At 44.3% G+C, this 20,595-nt stretch overlaps 4 protein-coding genes across 12 annotated transcripts; 3 read left to right on the top strand and 1 right to left on the bottom strand.

Annotated features, from left to right (window-relative positions):
* The first annotated feature begins 33 nt into the window (after positions 1-33).
* Positions 34-7,460, top strand: LOC135598661 (flap endonuclease 1-A-like). 4 transcript variants are annotated; one of them, XM_065092802.1, is made up of 17 exons: positions 34-124; positions 238-354; positions 664-722; positions 831-890; positions 994-1,047; positions 1,140-1,188; positions 1,324-1,371; positions 2,140-2,205; positions 2,454-2,504; positions 2,587-2,706; positions 2,780-2,864; positions 3,589-3,670; positions 6,084-6,192; positions 6,267-6,323; positions 6,422-6,468; positions 6,545-6,584; positions 7,154-7,460. In XM_065092802.1, exons 1-17 carry the CDS (start codon positions 113-115, stop codon positions 7,313-7,315), a joined length of 1,218 nt encoding a protein of 405 aa, XP_064948874.1. In that variant the 5' UTR covers positions 34-112; the 3' UTR covers positions 7,316-7,460. The 4 variants fall into 4 exon arrangements, with proteins under 4 accessions (XP_064948874.1, XP_064948875.1, XP_064948876.1 ...); XM_065092803.1 differs by lacking the exons at positions 6,545-6,584; positions 7,154-7,460 and having other exon boundaries at positions 6,422-6,472; XM_065092804.1 differs by lacking the exons at positions 6,267-6,323; positions 6,422-6,468; positions 6,545-6,584; positions 7,154-7,460 and adding an exon at positions 5,716-5,872 and having other exon boundaries at positions 6,084-6,191.
* Positions 7,461-10,338: 2,878 nt separating this feature from the next.
* Positions 10,339-14,909, top strand: LOC103993911 (pentatricopeptide repeat-containing protein At3g56550). Of its 6 annotated transcripts, none has more exons than XM_065092798.1 (4): positions 10,339-12,665; positions 13,346-13,523; positions 13,608-13,653; positions 14,774-14,909. In XM_065092798.1, exon 1 carries the CDS (start codon positions 10,714-10,716, stop codon positions 12,442-12,444), a length of 1,731 nt encoding a protein of 576 aa, XP_064948870.1. In that variant the 5' UTR covers positions 10,339-10,713; the 3' UTR covers positions 12,445-12,665; positions 13,346-13,523; positions 13,608-13,653; positions 14,774-14,909. The 6 variants fall into 6 exon arrangements, with proteins under 6 accessions (XP_064948870.1, XP_064948868.1, XP_064948867.1 ...); XM_065092796.1 differs by having other exon boundaries at positions 10,339-12,695; positions 13,350-13,523; XM_065092795.1 differs by having other exon boundaries at positions 10,339-12,695.
* Positions 14,456-15,498, bottom strand: LOC135598660 (uncharacterized). The gene has a single exon (XM_065092800.1). The coding sequence runs from the start codon at positions 15,236-15,238 to the stop codon at positions 14,828-14,830; it is 411 nt and encodes a 136-aa protein (XP_064948872.1). The 5' UTR covers positions 15,239-15,498; the 3' UTR covers positions 14,456-14,827.
* Positions 15,499-17,243: 1,745 nt separating this feature from the next.
* Positions 17,244-20,325, top strand: LOC135598658 (protein IQ-DOMAIN 18-like). Its single transcript, XM_065092794.1, has 5 exons — positions 17,244-18,029; positions 18,122-18,418; positions 18,508-18,774; positions 18,869-19,006; positions 19,096-20,325. The coding sequence occupies exons 1-5, from the start codon at positions 17,904-17,906 to the stop codon at positions 19,882-19,884; spliced, it is 1,617 nt and encodes a 538-aa protein (XP_064948866.1). The 5' UTR covers positions 17,244-17,903; the 3' UTR covers positions 19,885-20,325.
* Positions 20,326-20,595: the final 270 nt, after the last annotated feature.

Genomic DNA, 20,595 nt, shown 5'->3' with positions numbered 1-20,595 from the left:
CAAGAGATAGGGATGCACTTGGGATCGACCAAAACAAACAGCAAGATGGAGATCTCCCGCCACCATCTCTCTTAATCTTCCGCTTCCTCTTCCTCCGACCTCCTCCGTCGCCATGGGAATCAAGGTGAGAGGTCTCCATTCCCCGTGTAGCTTCCTTGCTCCCCCAACGCACTCTCATCTCTGTCTCTTTCGCCCATGATATTTGTCTGATCTCCTGCTCTTCTTGATGCTCGCTAGGGTTTGACGAAGCTCCTCTCCGACAACGCCCCAAATGCCATCAAAGAGCAGAGATTCGAGAAATACTCCGGCCGGAAGATCGCCATCGACGCCAGCATGAGCATCTATCAGTTCCTCGTCCGTCCTTTTCCCTAATTGTCTCCCTGCAATTCTACTAACCAAGAACATGATTCATTTTTCGAGCTTCTAGCGTCAGGAAGCTCTTCTTGGATTTGACCTCTTAATCAATTCTCTCTCTCTCTCTCTCTCTCTCTCTCTCTCTCTCTTCATTTTCTTGTTCTTGAACGAGATTTAAGGTTTAGGGTTCTCCTTTTCTTGAACCAGATGTAGGGTTTAGGCTCCCGCAGAGAGATGCTGAGTATCTAGAGGTTGCTTTTTGTGATGATTGGGAATTCGTATCATCTTGAGGCTTCTGATGTCGTGCAGGTTGTTGTCGGAAGGAATGGCATGGAAACCCTCACCAATGAGGCTGGCGAAGTGACCAGGTCAAACAAAATCTTTCCTCCGCTCGTTGAATATGAGCTTATATAGATGTGTATGTAACATGTTTTATTTGTTAAATAATATGCATGATTGGTTTGGTGAATGGATAGCCATTTACAAGGGATGTTCAACCGAACAATAAGATTGCTGGAGGCGGGAATAATGCCAGTGTAAATTCCCCCCTGTTTCTGAAAAGTTGGCATGGTCTTTCTTTGTCTTGCAGTTTATTGGTTGAATAATTGTCATTGAAGACTTGTATGTGTTTGGTTCCAGATATGTTTTTGATGGTCAACCACCAGAATTGAAGAAACAAGAGCTTGCAAAAAGGCATGTGTTGGTGAATCAGATTTATATTCTTTAATGTTGTTATCATTTGAAGGGAACCTATTGCATGTTCTTTAAGATATCTTACTCTTTAGGAATTTGAAGAGGGAAGATGCTTTAAGGGATCTAACTGTAGCAATAGAGGTGAGGCCAGATACCTGATCAGGTTCTATTATTTTTTATTTTTTATTAATCTTCTTCCATATTCTTGTGAACAACTTTCCTTCTCATTGTACTCTTGCAAACCTGTTCCCTAGAGTGATTTTGCTTGAATTGCAGGTTGGAGATAAGGAGGGAATTAGAAAGTTCAGCAAAAGGACTGTCAAGGTACTTTGGGCATCTTTAGATTTTTAAGAAGATAGCTCATAAGGGGGGTTCTGACCGATGCTATCAAATTTAGTCTTCAGAATGACTGGGCTATTCACTTAAAGACCTAACTTTATGGAACCTTTCTAGTGATACAATGAATGTAAGTACAGGCTTTTACACTTTGGTTTTCACATCCGAGAATTGACACTTACAGAGCAGATCTGGGTTTTGTGTCACAAGGGCATGATGTCCCTTGTTTGAGTAGCTGACATTACTATTAAGATTTTGCTACATTGTTTAAGCTTTAAATTTTGCTACCATATGTGTCTGCCTTCTTAGTTTAATAGTCACTATGACTTAAGACAGAAACTTCTTTCTTCTGTGGCTAGTATGAGATCGAAGCACTGGGTTTAATAAAATTCTAAATCTGTTACAGATAAGGTTTTATGTACGTTATACTTGTTGGCTTTTTTATTATATAGGAAATGTACTCTTGTTCTTTGATCGTCATCTGTTCTTGATATTTGATAGTTAGTGGATGACCTAAGGCTTTTGTATAATTTCTATGCGCACCAGAAGCTGACTGAGTGATTTCCAAGCTATGTAGCTTTGTAAAGGTGATCTTGAATTATAATTGTCATCATTTTTTTCTTAAATAAAATTTTATATTTATCACTGAAACTGGAAATCTGTGAAGCTTGTAGTATTAACACTAGATGGAATAAAGAAAGCCACTTATAGGACAAGTTTTTTTGGTTTTGGTTGAACATTCTTCAATCTTGACAGGTTACTAAGCGACATAATGAGGATTGTAAAAGACTCTTAAGATTGATGGGTATTCCAGTGATTGAGGTATATTATTAACTTCGTTCACTTTGTTATTTTTTAATTTTGCAAATTCATCCAAAACCCCACATGTTAACAATGTGTTTGTCTTGGCTAGATAAAGTAGAATGCATATTTTCAGTGGCCCCTTGCATAATTATGACATTTTTTTTCCTTTGGATACATGGTCATACCAGAAACAACAAATAACATGCACTGCTCTAGGTATCTGATCTTCTTCCAAATTCATTGAAACTTTTTCTTGTTATGCTAAGGCACCTTGTGAAGCAGAAGCCCAGTGTGCAGCTATTTGCAAAAGCAATAAGGCATGACAATCAAATGCTTCTTGTTCCTTTTCTTTCTGTAACTCTGAATGTAATTTTTACACTATATTTTCTCAATCTTTAGGTCTATGCTGTGGCTTCCGAAGATATGGATTCATTAACTTTTGGAGCTCCAAGATTGGTTCGTCATTTGATGGATCCAAGTTCCAGAAAGATTCCTGTGATGGAATTTGAAGTTTCAAAGGTGCCTTTATTCTTGACACTATGATGCTGGTTACTTGTTCTGGATATTTTTTATTCTCATGCTGATCTTTCAGATTCTTGAGGAGCTAAAACTCTCAATGGATCAATTCATTGACTTATGCATTCTCTCTGGATGTGACTACTGCAACAGCATTAAAGGTAGCTTGGCCGATAGAGGCTAAGTTGTACTGTAGAGATGTTAAGCATTAACTTGTCTCACATGTTCTTGTGGTTGTCTAATTTTAGCGTTCACATCTCTGATACTAATGTCCTTTTACTGCTAAAAGATTTTTGTAGAAATTAGAAAAGACACAACACAAGACAGTTTAATGGTGGAAAAGGGGTTCAAATAATTTTTTCCTTATAGTTCGGAACTAACGTTATTGTAAAAAATGAATATATTTTTGTACATGATTTTATTGTTCTTGTTTTTGCTCAATTGAAGTCGTGTTTTATAATTATGCTGTTTAGAATGAATTGCAATTATCTTATCTACATTATTTTCATAGCTGTTTGCTGCAGTTTCAAGGCCAACACAACTGCCATATGCTAGCTGATTGTTGTGTATCTAGATTTATTCTAATTTGCACTGAAAATTCCTTTTTGGACCAAATAATCGAAGCTTCTTTTTCTGACTGCTACAGGGGGAGCAGTTTGGGCTGGCTCTCACTGTAGTTTTCAACTTATTGACTTTATTTTTTATTTGTATGATTGCCTAATTTAGTGTAGAAAGTTGAATTAACATGATGGTAGTTATTTTCTTGTTCATTAGGTGAATTGTGGACTGGCTATCATAATGTATCAATAACTGCTAGTTTTCTTCTTTGAATGAATCTTTTTTGCTTGCAACATAAACCATAACTGTTGTATGCCTTTGTAACAGGGATTGGGGGACAAACAGCTTTAAAGCTTATACATCGGCATGGTTGCATGGAGAACATTTTGCAGAATATAAACAAAGAAAGGTGCATGACAATCTTCCTAGAGAATTTGATCTTTGCAGAATTTTTTTTAAAATAAAATTATTACCTTGCAGATCTTTTATGATTTCAAGCTAAAATATCATCATGATTATGTTGAACATATTTGATCTTTTTAAGGAAATTCTTGAAATTTGTATCTTTTGTAGTTAGTAGTTAATAACATTCTTCATGGGAACTAGAAATGGTTGATATTGTGTTATGACAAGAAATAAAATATTCATGAACTGATAATGATATTAGACATCTTATGATGAGGCTTTATCAATCATCTCAACTAATTCTTCATCCGCTCTTCAAGATGGTTGTACTTTGCCTTATCCTCATTGACATTTCAGACTACTCTGTTCTAGCATATTGCTAGTGGTTGAAAATTTGGGATAGTTTTTTCAGTGCATGTGTCCTAATTTATTGACCTACAGGGAATAGATAATTTTTTTGCCACTTCTAGAGCCATCACCAATTATTACTAAATTGGTAAAGTATAAGGTAATGCTATGCATCATTTTCATTGTCCTCTAAAGTGAGATATCTCGAGATGCCTACCAATAACATCCGACCTGACCTAGGGTGTACCATGTGTCATGCCATGCCATTTATGGTGTTGTTTATGTCATTATGATGGATTGGGTGATGTCATTCTGGTCACTTGTGCAAGCATTTGACACTTCTATAGTTGAATGATACTATGTCCAAGTCACAAAGCAACCTGAACATGTGTGATAGTTTGGTGGTCAAGAATAATTTATGTCATAGCTGATGTTAACCAGAGAAGCGTGGCTGTCCACATCTGAATTTTAATCTCTTAGCAAATTTATGCAACAAATTAAATAAAGGCACTAGAAGATGATAATAACAAAACAATAATTTGGATCAGAAAAATGAGGATCAAAGTTGTAAAGGGAAGAAGCAGATTAGAAGTGAGAAGCTGAGAAGAGACATCAAAGAGAGGAAATGGAGATGGTTTAAGATGATCTTGCCAAAAGAAGCACCATTTTTTTTCATTATATCTTATTCAAAACTCAAGAGAAGGCATTTAAATTCATAAAGATTGATGGTATTTCACTCACAAAACGTGTAACATCCCTGATTAGTCCCACATCGAAAGTGGGCAAGACTAAGATTGACTTATAAGGGTCTGATGAGTGTACTACTATCAATTTCAGCTTAAGTATTTTGGTCAGTGGTTTAGACTAAACGAAGTTGATAAGCCAGTTAGCTCATCAGGCCCGAGTCATTATATTTGGTATCAGAGCCAGGTTAGCATTTGGGCATGGTGAGGGGGCTCGAGTAGGAAAGGGCTACCCGTAGACGGAGTCAGAGGACTCGTCACGGCGTGAAGCCACCACTGAGCTGCGCCTCACATGCATTATGCTAGGGCCCTCGTCAAGCCTTTGAGTGGGGGTGATTGTAACATCCCTGATTAGTCCCACATCGAAAGTGGGCAAGACTAAGATTGACTTATAAGGGTCTGATGAGTGTACTACTATCAACTTCAGCTTAAGCATTTTGGTCAGTGGTTTAGATTAAACGAAGTTGATAGGCCAGTTAGCTCATCAGGCCCGAGTCATTATAAAACGACTCATCTAGAATAGGAAATTAATAATTTTCTTTAATTGGAGGCTTCCTTTAGGTGTTCTTAGTTTCTTCCTAAATCTGTAAATACAATAAATCTGCATGGCATCCTTGACTCTAAAACATTCTCCTAATAAATCACTTGTCATGTCCTATAGCACATTAGGACACAAGGAATGACCCACATATTTTAAGTGATATTTTAATATTTATAATCCAAATCTAAGATCGAGAATTAAATTATCATGATCTTTTTTGGTTGTATCAGCCGACAAATCTCATGGTATGGTACACCAACATCTGAAACACTGGGTTTTGGTACCATGTTGTCTTAGTGTTTGCCTTGTGGCTTAAGCTTTGGATGGAATAGGATGGTTTGCACTAACTTCTGAAAAATGGATTTAGAATTACTAGTTCTGATCGTTGGCTTGACGTTTCACCATCATTATGCTCAGGAGAGGAAATGAGGTATTTATTGTGGAGGAAGGGATTAAGCTAGGGCTGCATCTATTCACTATATGGGTCAGATTTGTGGAACCTTATTCGAGAAATGGCACCTGTCTCTAGCATTGCAGCTTTAGAGATACACAACGACCTTCCTCTGCCATTTTGGTATTACAAACTCAAGCTGCTTGTCTTCATTTCTTTGCTTTTTCTTTAATATTCTCAATGCTTATGCATGTTATACATACAGCTGTTTATGTTACTCGTGGAACCTTGTCATTTGAGTTCATGATGATGCAAAACTATAGCACATATAGAGTGTAGGGTGGTGATGTATTTCAATTTACCATGGACCTTACATCATGCCTTTTTGTCACAGGTATCACTTACCTGAGGACTGGCCTTATAAAAAAGTTAGACAGCTGTTCAGAGAACCTAATGTTTCTTCAGAGATTCCAGAGCTCAGGTGGACTGCTCCAGATGACGAGGTATATGATGAAAATTAACTTAGTGCGACTCGATCAATCAATTGTGACATCTTTGTTTTTTTTTCATCCTTCAGGGTCTTGTGAACTTTCTGGTGAATGAAAACAGTTTCAACAATAAACGGGTAGCAAAGGCATGAACCACTCAATCTTGTGTATTATTCATGAATCTCAATCGATTTATTCTCAGAGGAGCCTCTTGTGACATCTGCTTGTGTTTTGTACTGATTAGGCAATAGAAAAAATTAAAGTGGCCGAGATTAAATTTTCTCAAGGGAGGTAAGTATCTAATACCCTTGTTGCCCTAAAACATCATCGGTTGTATGTTGCTCTCTGACCGTTTGAATTTTCTTAGGTTGGAAGGTGTGAGTGCATATGCACCTTCTAAAAGGAAGGTATGCTCATAGCAAGTAACATATTTTGGTTGAACTAATTGTGATGGAGTACCTGGTCCATTGACTACCGCTTCTTACTTACCCATTTTGAACAAGTGTGCAGGTTAATATATTATTGAATACAATCCAATAATAAAATATTACCAGTTATTGTTGATGTTATGTACGTGTGCCGATTGAACTCTAGTTTTGCTCATATATTTGTATGCTACCGCACATTAATTATCCTTAAATGAAAAATGGCTTTGTTAAAAGTTGGACCACCAAGCAAGAAGTTAATCTAGTTTCATAATCCAAAAGGCCAAATCACTTTGTTATATTTTCTTAATGTTTGTTATAGCACTCTGAAATACACTAGATTATAGATGTCTGACCTTATAGTGGCCAAATAAACTAACTGCTTTTATATGTCTCAATGTTGTTGAGCATTGCTTTTATATGTCGCAATGCCATGGAGCACATTTAACGTACATTGAAGGTTCTTTAGTTTTAGAAATGAAGATAAAATGATCCATTGTAGGAACTAAATCTGAGCCACTCTGATGATCATTATGATAAATGGATAACAGGAAACCAGATGCATGCTTCACTTTCACAGACCAACAAGCGAATCTAGGATGTTCAGACTGCAAACATTCATTGTCTCGGGCTCCAAAGTTGGCAGCTTGAAGCCGCTGATTCCAGGGTTGCAACAAAGATGCTGCGAGGCAATGGCTATTCTGAAAAGTTAAAAAGGACTCTGATTCAAGAGAAACTGATTATTGACTACGATTCTTGATTGAAGAGCCCATTTGACTATTCTAGTTTTTTCTTTGCATGGGAAATGTTTACAGTTTCTCTTTGATTATGAAATACATTCCTCGTTCAATTTTGTCATTTATTTTGCACAATCAGGTAGTTTGAGGACTGGATATTGTTAGGAAGAAACATTTAAATTTTCTTCTTATGTCATAAATCTTGGGTTTTTACTCAAGGGTCATTGATGTTGGGAGAGCTTAATTGCTGATGTTGATTTGTCAGAATAATCATAATTTCTTTTTATCTCTAATCTTAATCAGTGACATACTACTTTCTTTATTGCCAAAGATCACCAAGTATGCTACTAGCAGTTCATGTGTGTATAACTGTCACTGTCCTGTTGTATTTGTACAGAGTGCGTGGTGAATAAAGGGTGTAAATAGCAAATGCAGGCATGATGCTGTCCTTTTGTGTCTGTTTTACTAATTCTTTTTATGCAGAAGTGTTATCTATCGCATTGCTGCTTCATGGTTGGTCCTTGCTAATGCCATGTAGAATCATCCATCCTGCACATTAGCTTGAGACGTAAGTTGTCTTCCTACATTTTCTTTATATCTAGTAGCTTTATGTCTGCCTCGAGTACAAGAAGACTATGATATCATACCATAGGTACTTGACATCCCTTGCTAACACTAATGTCAGCATTTAATTTCTTTTATATACATGTATTTATATACAGGTTGGTTCTGCAAAATCATTGTGCTTGGCTTTTTAAACATCATATTAGGAAGCTGATAATGCAGCCAAGAAAAAGCTGCGGGAAAAGATAGGAACTTCAATCAAGATGTGTGAAGGTCAAAAGTCATCTGTTGCTAACGTTTCTAGTCTTCATCTCCATAGCTTTTTTTTGCCTCCAATGCAGTCTGTGATGCATGAAGTTCAAAAATATATATTAGTCGTCAGGTCGTATCATCGATTAAGCTTGTAGCTTCTATTAAATTATTTTCTAATTTCGTTTTGTCTCACGCATTAAGATTGTTATTCTCTGGAGGTCGTGACGTTAAGAGTAGAGCACGCGAGCAGGTCACACCGTCAAGGTGCTTCATAGCTTGTTTCCAGCAATCCTTGATCCCAACATACTCCAACCCATGAAAAATAGTTGTTAGTTGATGCTTTAAATCCATCAATAGAGAGTCAAACTACATCACATCTGCGTTACCAAAAGAAATAGCAGGTGGGATCCCAGAGTACAGTACGCCTTGGCAGGACAACAGCGATGGATGGATATACATGAACCCAGATTTTTACTCTTTACCATCAAAATGTCCAACCAAACAAGGCAAAATATGTCAATTGCCATATAAACCTGAACGTGATGAAATCCACAAAAGAAGCATAAATGAAGGAAACATCCCGACCTTCTTGAAGGAAGGCATCGTCCATCGCACAGTCATTTGGGCTACATGGAACTAAAGTCGAATATTTTACGGGCGACATCAACGGACATCATGATCGCCGAGTAAACAACACCGACCACCACGGCGGAGGGAATTCGATCCCCTTCATCTTTGCAATGTCCAGTATATCCTTATCAGCAAACCTTCTGCTGGGCTCTCCGGACAGCATCTCTATCACCTCTACGAGGTTCATTGGCGGACCATCAATTGCAGCTTGCGTTTTGCTGCTGTTCTCTCCGTCATGGCCGAGGGACGAACGCCTGGCGCTCTCCTCCTGCTCCCCATGTGACAAACAATGTTGAATAGATACGGGCAGCTTTCTCGGCTGCGGATCAGCGGTCGAAGCCGCATTTGGTTCTCCCATCGCGCCGGCATCTGCTGTCGCTTGGAGATCCGCCGGCCGCTTCCGGCCTTCTTGGTCTGGCATCGGGGGCTCTACGCCTGCACTGAATCCTAAATCGTCATGCCCTTCTTGCTCCGACTCGGTAGGAGATATCGCGGAACTAATGTGCACGCCCCTGGATCTCTTCGTCGAAGCCCTCCCTTTCTTCTGGTCGGCTCCGTAGCCCGCTGCTGGAGGCTTCCGCACGGTTCTTTTAATCCGGGTTCCCATCCTTGGGCTGACGCCGGACGCCGCGTCACCCGGGCGAGCGGCGACCCCGGCGGCGGCGGAGGCGGGAGCGGGGGCAGAAGATGCGGCGTGGGAAGTGGGCGGAGGGCTGCGATGGCTCTGGGCGGTGAAGGGGACGCCGGGGAGGCGGCCCTCCTGGGACGAGGGCATCTCGTTTTCCTCGACCTCGACGTCGGAGGCGTGGCGATCCATTTGCCGATCCTTCGTCGCAAAAGGGCTTCTTTTCACACGGTGTTGAGTAGTGTCGAACAGGCCCTGCCGGGCGGTTTCTTGGCCCCAAAGACGAACCCGAGTCCGCCGAGACTCTCGAACTCGGTCAGTTTCCGATTTCCACTTCTTGAATTCGGAATAAATATTAACTAAATTCAGCATTGACTTTGTAATTTCTCATAAATTTCAAAAAAGATATGATTTATTTTCACCTTATAAATTACTATGTTTTCTTCGTTACTTATTGTTATTTACTTATCTTACGTTTAATGTTATATGTCTTAAGACATATTTTGGGCTCCATCGATGTCACAACTAACATCACGTCACGTCACCGTCAGGTCAGCAAGAGGAGTACTCCTACGTGTCGAGCATGGGTCTGTACAAGACAACCCTCGGCACATCCCATCCCGGGAAGCTTGGGACGATGTCATATGGCGTCGCTCCGTGCATTCCAAGACGACAGTAGCAAGAAGGGATCACTTCGTCTCTCGGAGATCAACTATCGCGTCAAACTCACGTACGACCAATCCCCGTACAGTAGTATAAGAGCCCTTGACCGACACCTAACCTAAGGGAGGTAAGAAAAAAGAAATTTAAAATCAAACACTAACTTACTCGTTGAGGAGTCAAAATCAGTAACCACTTAACGAGGGCCTTCTGTGCAGGAGTGCGACCACCCCCGAGGTGCGACCATCCTGATCGAGAGGCGCCTTCCCTCATACGAACCCGACATCCCGACCTACGGTTGATCAACTTCGGTGACCCGTTCAACCAACCATTGACACCTGATATCGACCCATGGATCGGATCATGCTAACTCATGAGTCACGGTGGATCAGTTCACTAACATTTTAAACTAACTTTCAGAAGCCAAACATCTAATTACGGTGGTCTAAAACGTCAAAGAAGCGTCAAAAGCGCTTTGTTTGATCTTTCTTTTCCGCTGCTTCGAGACTTGTTTGCAGCCTCCCCGCCCTATTGGACTCGCGGAAGCCACAGGAAAGCAGCAGGCAACATGACCGAAGCGGGGGCGACTGTTCATGTAATGCAGCGACCGCAATGATTGAGAAAGAGAGATAGAGAGACGGAAATGTGCGGCGCGGCCAAATTATTGAGGCTGCTTCAGGGCTGCAATAGCATGGATAGGCTCCGCAAGATCCACGCCCAGGTGCTGCTCCAAGGCTACCATGGCCACCCCGCCGTCTCTGCCAAGCTCCTCTCCTTCTGTGCCACCTCCGCCGCCGGCGACCTCGCCTACGCCCGCCTTCTCTTCTCCGGCATCCTCCGCCCCACCACCGACCACTGGAACGCCCTCATCCGCGGCTCCTCCCGCAGTCCCGCCCCACTCGACGCCCTCTCCCTCTACAACGCCATGATGCGACGCGCTTCCTCCCGCCCGGACGCCTTCACCTTCTCCTTCCTCCTCAAGGCCTGTGCCCTCGCGAAAGCCGATCCCAAGTGCCGCGAGGCCCACGCCTCCATCGTCCACTCTGGGTTATCCTCCCACGTCATCGTCGGCACGAACCTGGTCCGGGCTTACGCGGACAACGGGTCCATCGACGAAGCGAGGAGGGTGTTCGACGAAATCCCTGACAAGGACTTGGTGGCCTGGAATTCCATGATCTCGTCCTTTTGTCACGCCGGTCTCCATGAGGACGCCTTGAAGGTCTACGACAGGATGAGGCAATCGGGCGTTGGCCTTGATGAGTTCACCGCAGTCGGGTTGCTCTCTTCCTGTGCTCACTTGGGTGCCTTGGGTTTTGGTGTCCGGATTTGCAAATTTGCCGAGGAAAATGGGTTCTTGCGGTGGAACGTGTTCGTGGGCAATGCACTGATAGACATGTACGCCAAGTGCGGCAGATTGGACGAGGCTCGTAGGGTCTTCGATGGGATGAGGAGGCGGGACAACTTCACATGGAACTCGATGATCAATGGGCTGGGAATTCATGGTCATGCTGACAAAGCCATCTTGCTTTTCCAGAGGATGCTGATGGCTGGAGTCCGACCCAACTCCATCTCATTCCTTGGCTTGCTAACGGCGTGCAGTCACCATGGCCTAGTGGCCGATGGCCTCAAATATTTTCAGAGGATGGGTTCTGCTTACAATATAAAGCCAGACCTCAAGCATTATGGATGCATGGTGGACATGTACGGCCGAGCTGGTAAGCTGGATGAGGCGCTTGAGTTCATACATAGTTCACCTTTCAAGGACGATCCAGTCCTTTGGCGAATGCTACTGAGCGCATCCAGGATCCATGGAAGCGTGGAGATGGGTGAGATAGCCATCCAAAATCTTATTGAAATGTCAGCTAATAATGCAGGGGACTGTGTTCTTCTTTCTGATATCTATGAGCATGCCGGTGACAGCCAAGGTGTGGCTAGGATGAGGAAAATGGTGAAGGATCAAGGGATTAAGACAACTCCTGGCTGGAGCTGGATAGAAATTCATGGTGAAGTTAGGAAATTTGTGGTTGGTGATACTTCGCATGCTGAGAGTGAAGAGATATATAAGAAGTTAGAGGAGATGATTAGTCGAGCAGCTTCTTTGGGTTATGCAATGGAAAGATCTGCAGAATGGCTCGAGAACTTTGTAGACAGCACAACTGACTATCATAGTGAGATGTTGGCTATTGCTCTTGGGCTACTGAGAACTCCCAAAGGGACAAGTCTTCGAATCGTGAAGAATTTGAGGGTGTGTAAGGACTGTCATTCTCTCACTAAATATGCTTCCAGGATATATGATCGAGAAATTGTTGTTCGGGATCGGGTGCGATTTCATCATTTCAAGGAAGGCATTTGTTCTTGCAATGATTACTGGTAAAACTCGATATGACAAATATTTGGGAAAGAAAAGGCATTTGGAGGTTGAAATTTTCGGAAGAAAGGGGATTCAAACAGTAAACAAAATGCTGAAGATTCTGATTCACTTGGAACAAGCAGAAAGGGAAAGACTCTGACCTGGTCGTGCAGAATTATTGTGGCAATGCAAACTCCAAGAATCAATTGGTTTCTCAATGAATCTGCTTATGTTTTCCTCTAAAGGTACCTACCATCAACTGTCATCTTGATCAGGTAAATGTTATATCTTTCGTGAAAAGGACTTGGGTATTAAATGAAACATAAGTGAATTCTATCAACAGTATGAACATAACCATAACAAATTGGACAAGAAAACTTGTAGGATAGTTTGTCAATTGATCCAGCTTAGAGAGGTAGTGTGCTATAGCCTTATATAAAGTGAAATTTTACTGGTTGTGTAAGTGAAACTGATAAATTGCTCATGGATCAGTGGGACGTTAATTAACCAGCAATAGAGTTTGCATGACTAGGAAACACATTTGTGAGAACATTATCACCCTCTTGGATATGTAATATAGAGCATCATAATCATGCTCTTATTTCTCCTCTCTCACTGTGTCTTTGTCATGTGGTATCTATTTTCCCTTTTGGATCACTGTTCTTTTTAACATGCCTCTGTAGCTAAGTTATTTGTAGAACATTATCACCCTCTTTAGCTTTTAATGGTTATTTGTAGTTTTGCAAACATATATATATGGCTATGTCCTTGCAAATTTTCAATTTATCTTTCTTTAAAAACAGTGATATCTGCCTTTGGAATCTCCAGTGATATAAAATCTTCCAAGTTGGCTTGTAGAACTTCTAAATGTATCAATTAATAGCATTCTTTGGCGTCAGTGAAACTTAGTTTGATACTTTGTCAGACAGGTATTCCAAAGGAATTTAGAATCCTAGGTCTATCATCTGAGACTCACATCAGGAACTCCGGTTATCTTATGAACATGCAGTCGGTTCTTTTGTTCCAGAACAGACCATAACTCGATGAGAGCTAAAGATATGACGGCCTCACTTGAGCCTCCTTTTCGCATTTCAAAATTTTCGGTAAGCCCAAGTTTGATGTGCTTCTTGCAGTTGCATTGACACTATAAATCTAATATTTCCTGCATATGGGAATTTTCTGTGTAGGAATTCTTCTTGGTCCGATGAGCACTTACATGTACTGCATTCTCAGGTTCATTTTTTTCCAAACTTTATGCCAACAATTATTGGATATTCTATTAAGCAAGTCAAGTTTGTTCTCTCTTTTAACTGTACAATTGCTATATTGATGCTGTCATTCTTATCATTCTGGCCATTTTTAGCTCCAATTTTTACTACTGCATATTTGATTTCCTGATTATAAAATCATATTACTAGCTTTGCCCCTTTCTTTTTCCTACTCGTAGATTTTGTTGTTATGATTAATTTGTCATGTTTGAGGATATAGCATTCCCTTTTGTGATTATATGGTGCATTTATAATGTTTAAAATGTGCATTACTTCTTGAAAAATGCATTGTCAATCCATTTAAGGATGCTTTTAAGTGCCTTCTTTGTAGGAACTTCCAAAATGGTACAAGTAATTCTTGGGTGCCCTCAGCTAACCTAACCCTTGTTTGGGCCCAGCATTGAAATAAAGCATTTATGATGGATTCTGATGAGAAACTAAGATTCGAGTCATAGTCTCATTATATTTATATTTACTCAAATCATGCATTGATGAGAGCATATTCGATTGGTCAAGTGCTTTGATCGGACTATTTTCGATCTTATTGTAGATCCATTTTGATCGTAAAATTATCTAAAAATAACAACATTAATCATCACCTTTATATCTAGTTTATTTGTAAGGTGGTATGCTTTATATACCCTTTTGGGCAATCCTCACAGACTCATTTTAAGAACACAAGGGCTAGTTGAAGCAATAGGAGAGGCTCATTACTTTTTTGGGGGACTCAGTACTTCGATTGAGACTAGTTGAACATATGTCTTAGATAATTTGTAAAGCAATGGACGAAATTATTTATAGGAAGTAATTTTTTTGGACTGTGGGAATCAATTTTGGAAAATCTCACAAGTGACTATGATGCTTTGGTTTCGAGGGGCATCAACTCATGGAAATAACATCTCAAACTCACGTACGTAAATCCAACTAAAAGTAATGACCTGAAGAATGGATGCCAAGAGATCATTTAGTTATATTCTATTCATGCATCTTCACGTTCTTGCAGTGGCTTTCTTGCGCCTGTTTAAGGAAGCCGTTGCACATGCGTATGCTTCCAGTTATCCTGCTGACACGACTTCTAATGCCAGCGGAAGAAAGAGAGCTTTCTTGAGAGAGGCGGCCGCCCCTGCCTCCTATGACGACTACCACCTGGGCGACTCCGCGGAGGAGCTGCTGCTGATGTTGCTGGCGCTGCGGCGGTGCGGCAGACGCTGGAACGAGGAGACGGAGGCCATGCGGTGGGATGGCCTCCTCCTGCGCCCGCCGCGGACGAGGGCGAGGGCGGAGCGGATCTTGGCCCAGAGGAGGCGCGGCAGGCGGCGGACGCCGCTGAGGCGGGCCCAGGCGAGGCGGCGGACGCGGAGCGCCTTCTCTCTGGGGCCCTGCCTGCGGCAGAAGTGGTAGCTCCGGAGGAAGGTCTGCCGCCGCTCCATGTACTCCCCCTGCTGCTCCCACCGGAACATGTAGTCCGCCCCGAACAACGACGACGGAGCCCCAACACCCTTCTCCGCCCTCATAGTCACATACCCCGCCGCCGCTGCTGCTAACGCCATTTGCCTTCTCGGTGAGAAAAGTAGGTGGACACGGAAGGAAGACGAAGAAGAGGAGCCTTAAGGAGAGGAGTCGAACGGAGGTGGAGAATCCTCTCTCTCTCTCTCTCTCTCTGACGAAGAGGAAGTCGAGGAGAATCCAACAGAGGTGGAGAATTCCTCTCGCTCGCTCACGAAGAGGAGAATGAGGAGAGGAATCGAGCGGAGGTGGAGAATTCCTCTCGTTCTCTCTCTCCCTCCCTAAATGATCTGCCTCTCGCCCTCCCCGGTTTCTATTATGATCAGTGCAAGGGATGCGTAGGGTTAGATGGGATGGTGGTCGACGGCTCGTCTGGCGTAAGACCAACAGGTGGTCGCGTGGGAAATGCGTCGACGCGCGAAGTCGTACGACGGACTACTCTTGTGTTTTGAGCCGCACGATTGGATGATCGCACAGAGGGACCGCTTACTCTCGGTCAAACGTACGCGCCCTCTGTGGTTCAAGGCGCACGTGGCTCCGAATCCTTGGATTCGATGACACTCCACGTCGATCATCCGCTCTCCCTCCATCTAACATCTCTGCCGTCCGATCACAAGTCAAGATGGAGTGGGAAGGGTACGAGGACTTAGGTCGCGTCAACACACGCTCTGGTTACAGAGAAAGCAACAAAGCTTTCATGATGCTTTATTCTTCACATCCGCATCATTGGAAGACTTCACCCTTATCGATCAATACGATCTCGTCAACACACGCTCCTTTGTGGAAAGAATAGAGCAACAAAGTTCTCATGATGCTTTATTCTTCACATCCGCATCAATGGTAGACTTGACCCTTATCGATCAGTCCGATCTATCCCTGTTCTTACATAGGCGTGTCAAGAGTATTTAAACATTATTTTATTATTTATAATATTTGATTTTATATTTATCTTTTGCTCTTCTTTTGATTCTTTTAGTATTTAACTTTTGAATATATATATATATATATATATATATATATATATATATATATATATATATAAGTCAGAGTCTTGCATGCATATACACACACACACACACATATATATGTGTGTGTGTGTGTGTGAGAGGGAGAGAGAGAGAGAGAGAAACATAATTAATGATGGAATCAGAGTTGGATTAGATGAATGTCAAGTTAGACCTATTTTTATTTGACACGGTCACTGGGCGAGTTTATACCTTACTGGCCACGCCATCATAAAATTAATGATGAATAAATATTAGAACCAAATCAACAGTATCATGTGGTGCAGAGAGTTTAAGGATTAAACAAATCACTCCTAGTTATTATAAGCACCTCAACATGTGGAAGCAATTATTTAGTATGGGGAGAAGGCTTTTGGGTGAGCGGAGCCAACCCAAATCCGGTCGTACTAATACCCTCGACAGGGATGGATGATCCCCCAGTTTGACCCCGCCCACTTTGACCGCTCCACAACAAAAGAATCGACAGTAGTGCAGTTTGGAAAACCGCCAAACATTGATCGAGATGTGTGCACATCAGCTTCACCCAAAGGGGGAGGGAACCAAAGATTCCAACCACCCCATACATTTCTTCTTTCTTGGAAAAGATAAGGTTTGATAATCAAATTAATTATCAATCTTTGATAAGTAGGTGACATGTATGATACTTCAATCTAATTATTTTTTGTTTCCTAAATCCCGTATCGATGGAAGCCTTTACTTGTATGATGTTAGGGGAGCGACGATAGCTCCCGGCCATTGGTTTCACTGTTACATCGGACTTAACTTGGGCCGGGTGGATTGACCAGATTGGATGAAAAGTTATCCTTTTCGTCTCCTCAGCTCATAAGCAGAGAGAGGGAGAGAGAAGCTCACAGGGTGTCATGGGATCCATGTCCACAACCTTTAAATAAATAGGTGGCCCTTGGAGTTCCCTTCCCTTCCCTGAAACCTCACGTGCTCGCTCCCTCTTTCCTCCCACATCCTTCAAGGCTTTCACTGCCTCCACATGCCATACCTCTCTCTCTCTCTCTCTCTAACTTATTTAAAGCTACATCCTTCTCATTAATACCAGAAATGGCTGTCCTCAGCACTTTTTGATGGTGCCTGTGAGCTTCTCCACGGCAACCCTGCCATGGACGTTAAGCACCAAGCTCCCTTTCCCATCTCGTACAGACACAAACTTTCCTGCACCTGACCGCACACTGCCCTTTATTGAGTCACCCACCCACCTCAGTACAAGTACACATACTCCCCCATACATGTACATGCACCGGCGTACCAGTTTTGATGTTATAATACTATACGTCTCAATGTCATCGCTGGTTCTAGTTTCCTTCTCTCTCTCTCTCTCTCTCTCTCTCTCTCTCTCTCTCTGTGGATGAGGACTAAGACCCTAAACTGGTTTACTCTCCACATGGATTCGCGGAGCAGTGCTCAACTGGTGGGCCCCGAAGAGACATTTAGAGCTCACCCACTGTGGCTCGCTTCGTGATGCGCGTCCACTTAGCTCCTCTGCTCAACGCCTCTGTTCTCTCTGCACTCTCTCTCTCTTCTCTGAGTTGAGTTGATAAAGGAATCATGGATGGGTGAAAGCAAAGTGATGTGTTGTTGAGGAGGTCTCTTCTTCTTCCTTTTTAACTGTGGCTGGGGTGAGCCTTACCTTTTGGGAATCGTTGGGTAACGGTGTAAATGTGCGATCTGGATCATGGGAAAGAAGGGGAGCAGCTCGTGGCTGACGGCGGTCAAACGGGCGTTTAGATCGCCGTCCAAGGACTCCGAGAAGAAGGCCTCGAAGCAGCGAGAAGAGCCGGAGCAAGAGGAAGAAGAGAAGGTTAGTGTCGTGTACCTTACCTTGCCCTGGCCGCCTCTGTGTTTCTCTGTTCACCTCAAGATGTCTTCCTTTCTTCCTGCCTTCCTCGGTAGCACAAGAAGGAGAAGAGGAGATGGTTGTTCCGGAAGTCGTCGGCGCACGAGCAACAGCCGCAGCAAGGGCAACAAACGAGGACGCCGCCGCCGCCGCCGCCTCCGCAGGCAGCGGTGACGCCGGAGCAAAGGCACGCCATTGCTCTGGCTGTGGCCTCGGCTGCGACGGCGGAGGCGGCTGTAGCGACTGCGCAGGCGGCGGCGGAGGTGGTGCGCCTCACCCAGCCTTCATCTAGCTTCGCCAAGGAGCAGCACTACGCCGCCGTTGTCATCCAAACTGCCTTTCGGGGATACCTGGTACTCCTCTCTTTGCTTCTTCTGGTTCTCTTCGTTTGCCTTCCGGAGTGCAAAGATGGTGACTTTGGGCTTCTGCGGTGCGGATGAAGGCGAGGAGGGCGTTGCGGGCTCTGAAGGGGCTCGTGAAACTGCAGGCCCTGGTGAGGGGGCACAACGTCCGGAAGCAGGCGAAGATGACCTTGAGATGCATGCAAGCCCTTGTGAGGGTTCAGGCGAGGGTGAGAGACCAGCGCATGCGGCTCGCCCAGGAGTCGTCGTCGGTGGTCTCCCGCGGCAGCAACAAGTCCTCGTTCAGCTGCGACACCTCCCTCTGGGAATCCAAGTTCCTCCAGGAGCTCGCTGAGCGGAGATCCATGGTAACACATTCCCCGCCTAAAATTCCAAGCTTTTCTTCTTCTTCGTCTTCATCCTGCTCGATTATGTCTGGTATTTGTTTGATGGTACGACCAGTCCAGAGATGGGAGTAGCTTTGCGGATGATTGGGACGACCGCCCGAGAACGATCGAGGAGATCCAGGCGATGCTGCAAAGCCGAAAGGAGGCTGCTCTGAAACGAGAACGGGCGCTCTCCTACGCCTTCTCTCATCAAGTAAGCTTCCAAGTCTCTTTCGTTGTCTCCTCCACCTTGTCGTGTCGGCGTTTCTGTGAATGACATCAAATGTTCCGCACGTCGGGAAGCTCTGGAGATCCGACCGGAACCCTTCGCCCGCGCTCGACGAAGACGCGGACCACGAGGTGGCCTCGGCGGGAGAGCAGATGCCGATCCGGTGGATGGATCGCTACATCGCGTCGAGGTCGTCCTTCGACAACAGAGCCAGCAGCAGGGCGGCGCGAGCCTCCACTGACCACCGAGATCCCATCAAGACCTTGGAGATCGACACGTCTCGACCCTTCTCTTACTCCGCCCCCGTCAACCCCCGCCGGCCGACGCCACCACCGCCGGGCACGCAGCACGCTTGCTCCCCTCTCCACCGCGCCCAGCACCAGCACCACCACTACCAAACCCACTCGCCCGTCACGCCCTCGCCGTCCAAGACGCGGCCGTTACAGGTCCGCTCGGCCAGCCCTCGCTACGGGAGGGAGGACCGGAGCTTCTCCACCGTCCACACGCCCAGCTACCACAACCACCACGGCGCGGGAGCCTCGCGGCAGCACCCCCCGGCGATGGTACCGAACTACATGGCGGCGACAGAGTCGGCAAAGGCGCGGGTGCGATCGCAGAGCGCGCCGAGGCAGCGGCCGGCGACGCCGGAGCGGGACAGGGCCGGCTCCGCCAAGAAGCGCCTCTCCTTCCCGGCGCCGGATCCTTACGGGTACTCGCAGAGCCTCCGGAGCCCGAGCTTCAAGAGCGCGACGGGCCGGTTCGCGGGGGACCCGCGCTCCAATGTGTCGTCCTCGTGTAACGACAGCCTCGGCGGCGAGGTGTCCCCGTCCTCGACGACGGACCTCCGGCGGTGGCTCCGATGAGAAGCTGGGTGGCGGTCCAGTTGTAGGTTTCTTGCTTTCGTTCTGGTCATCCTGTTGGTGTCATTTGGTTGCGTGCCATGGGGAGAACTCGGAGTACATGTGGACGCGGCCTGCAGCGGCAGAAAAGGTAGTCGGTGGCGTTCGGTTGGTAGCCGCCGCCGCCGCCGCCGCAGAGCGTGCAGGGTGTGCGTGCGTTGGGTTGGTCTCCACTTATGGGAAATCATAGAAGCTGCGGTCACATCTTGGGCTTCGAGCACAGGAAGTGGAAGGAGTGACGGGAAGAAGAGCAGTAGCCCACCCTCTAGTGGATTCTTCTTTGGTTCTTTTGACTGCCGTGCTGTGTGTTTGGTCGTTCATTGTTGCTTGGTTCATTCACTCTCTTGTTTTTGTGTGCTGTGGTACCTGACCGCATGATCTAATAAGATGAGAGTGGGCATGTAATGTCTGCAGAGCACTTGCTTTGATCCTTAGAAAAGCATACACAATAAACATGATATTGTCAGAATTTGATCTGATGAAATAATCAAGTTAAATATATGATAGAAACACTTAAATAAACTAAATTGGAAAACATAATGTTTGACATCTAATGCTCAAATTTGATCCTTTCCTAAACATGCTTAACTCAAAAGGTATAGACAATTAACCTAACCATGCTTATGCCTAAGTGATAAATAACATACACATCTAGCCCTGTATAAACTCAACCAC

This window comes from Musa acuminata, chromosome BXJ2-1, assembly GCF_036884655.1.
Source record: "Musa acuminata AAA Group cultivar baxijiao chromosome BXJ2-1, Cavendish_Baxijiao_AAA, whole genome shotgun sequence".
Lineage (NCBI taxonomy): Eukaryota > Viridiplantae > Streptophyta > Magnoliopsida > Zingiberales > Musaceae > Musa > Musa acuminata.
This window is presented reverse-complemented; position numbering and strand designations above follow the sequence as displayed.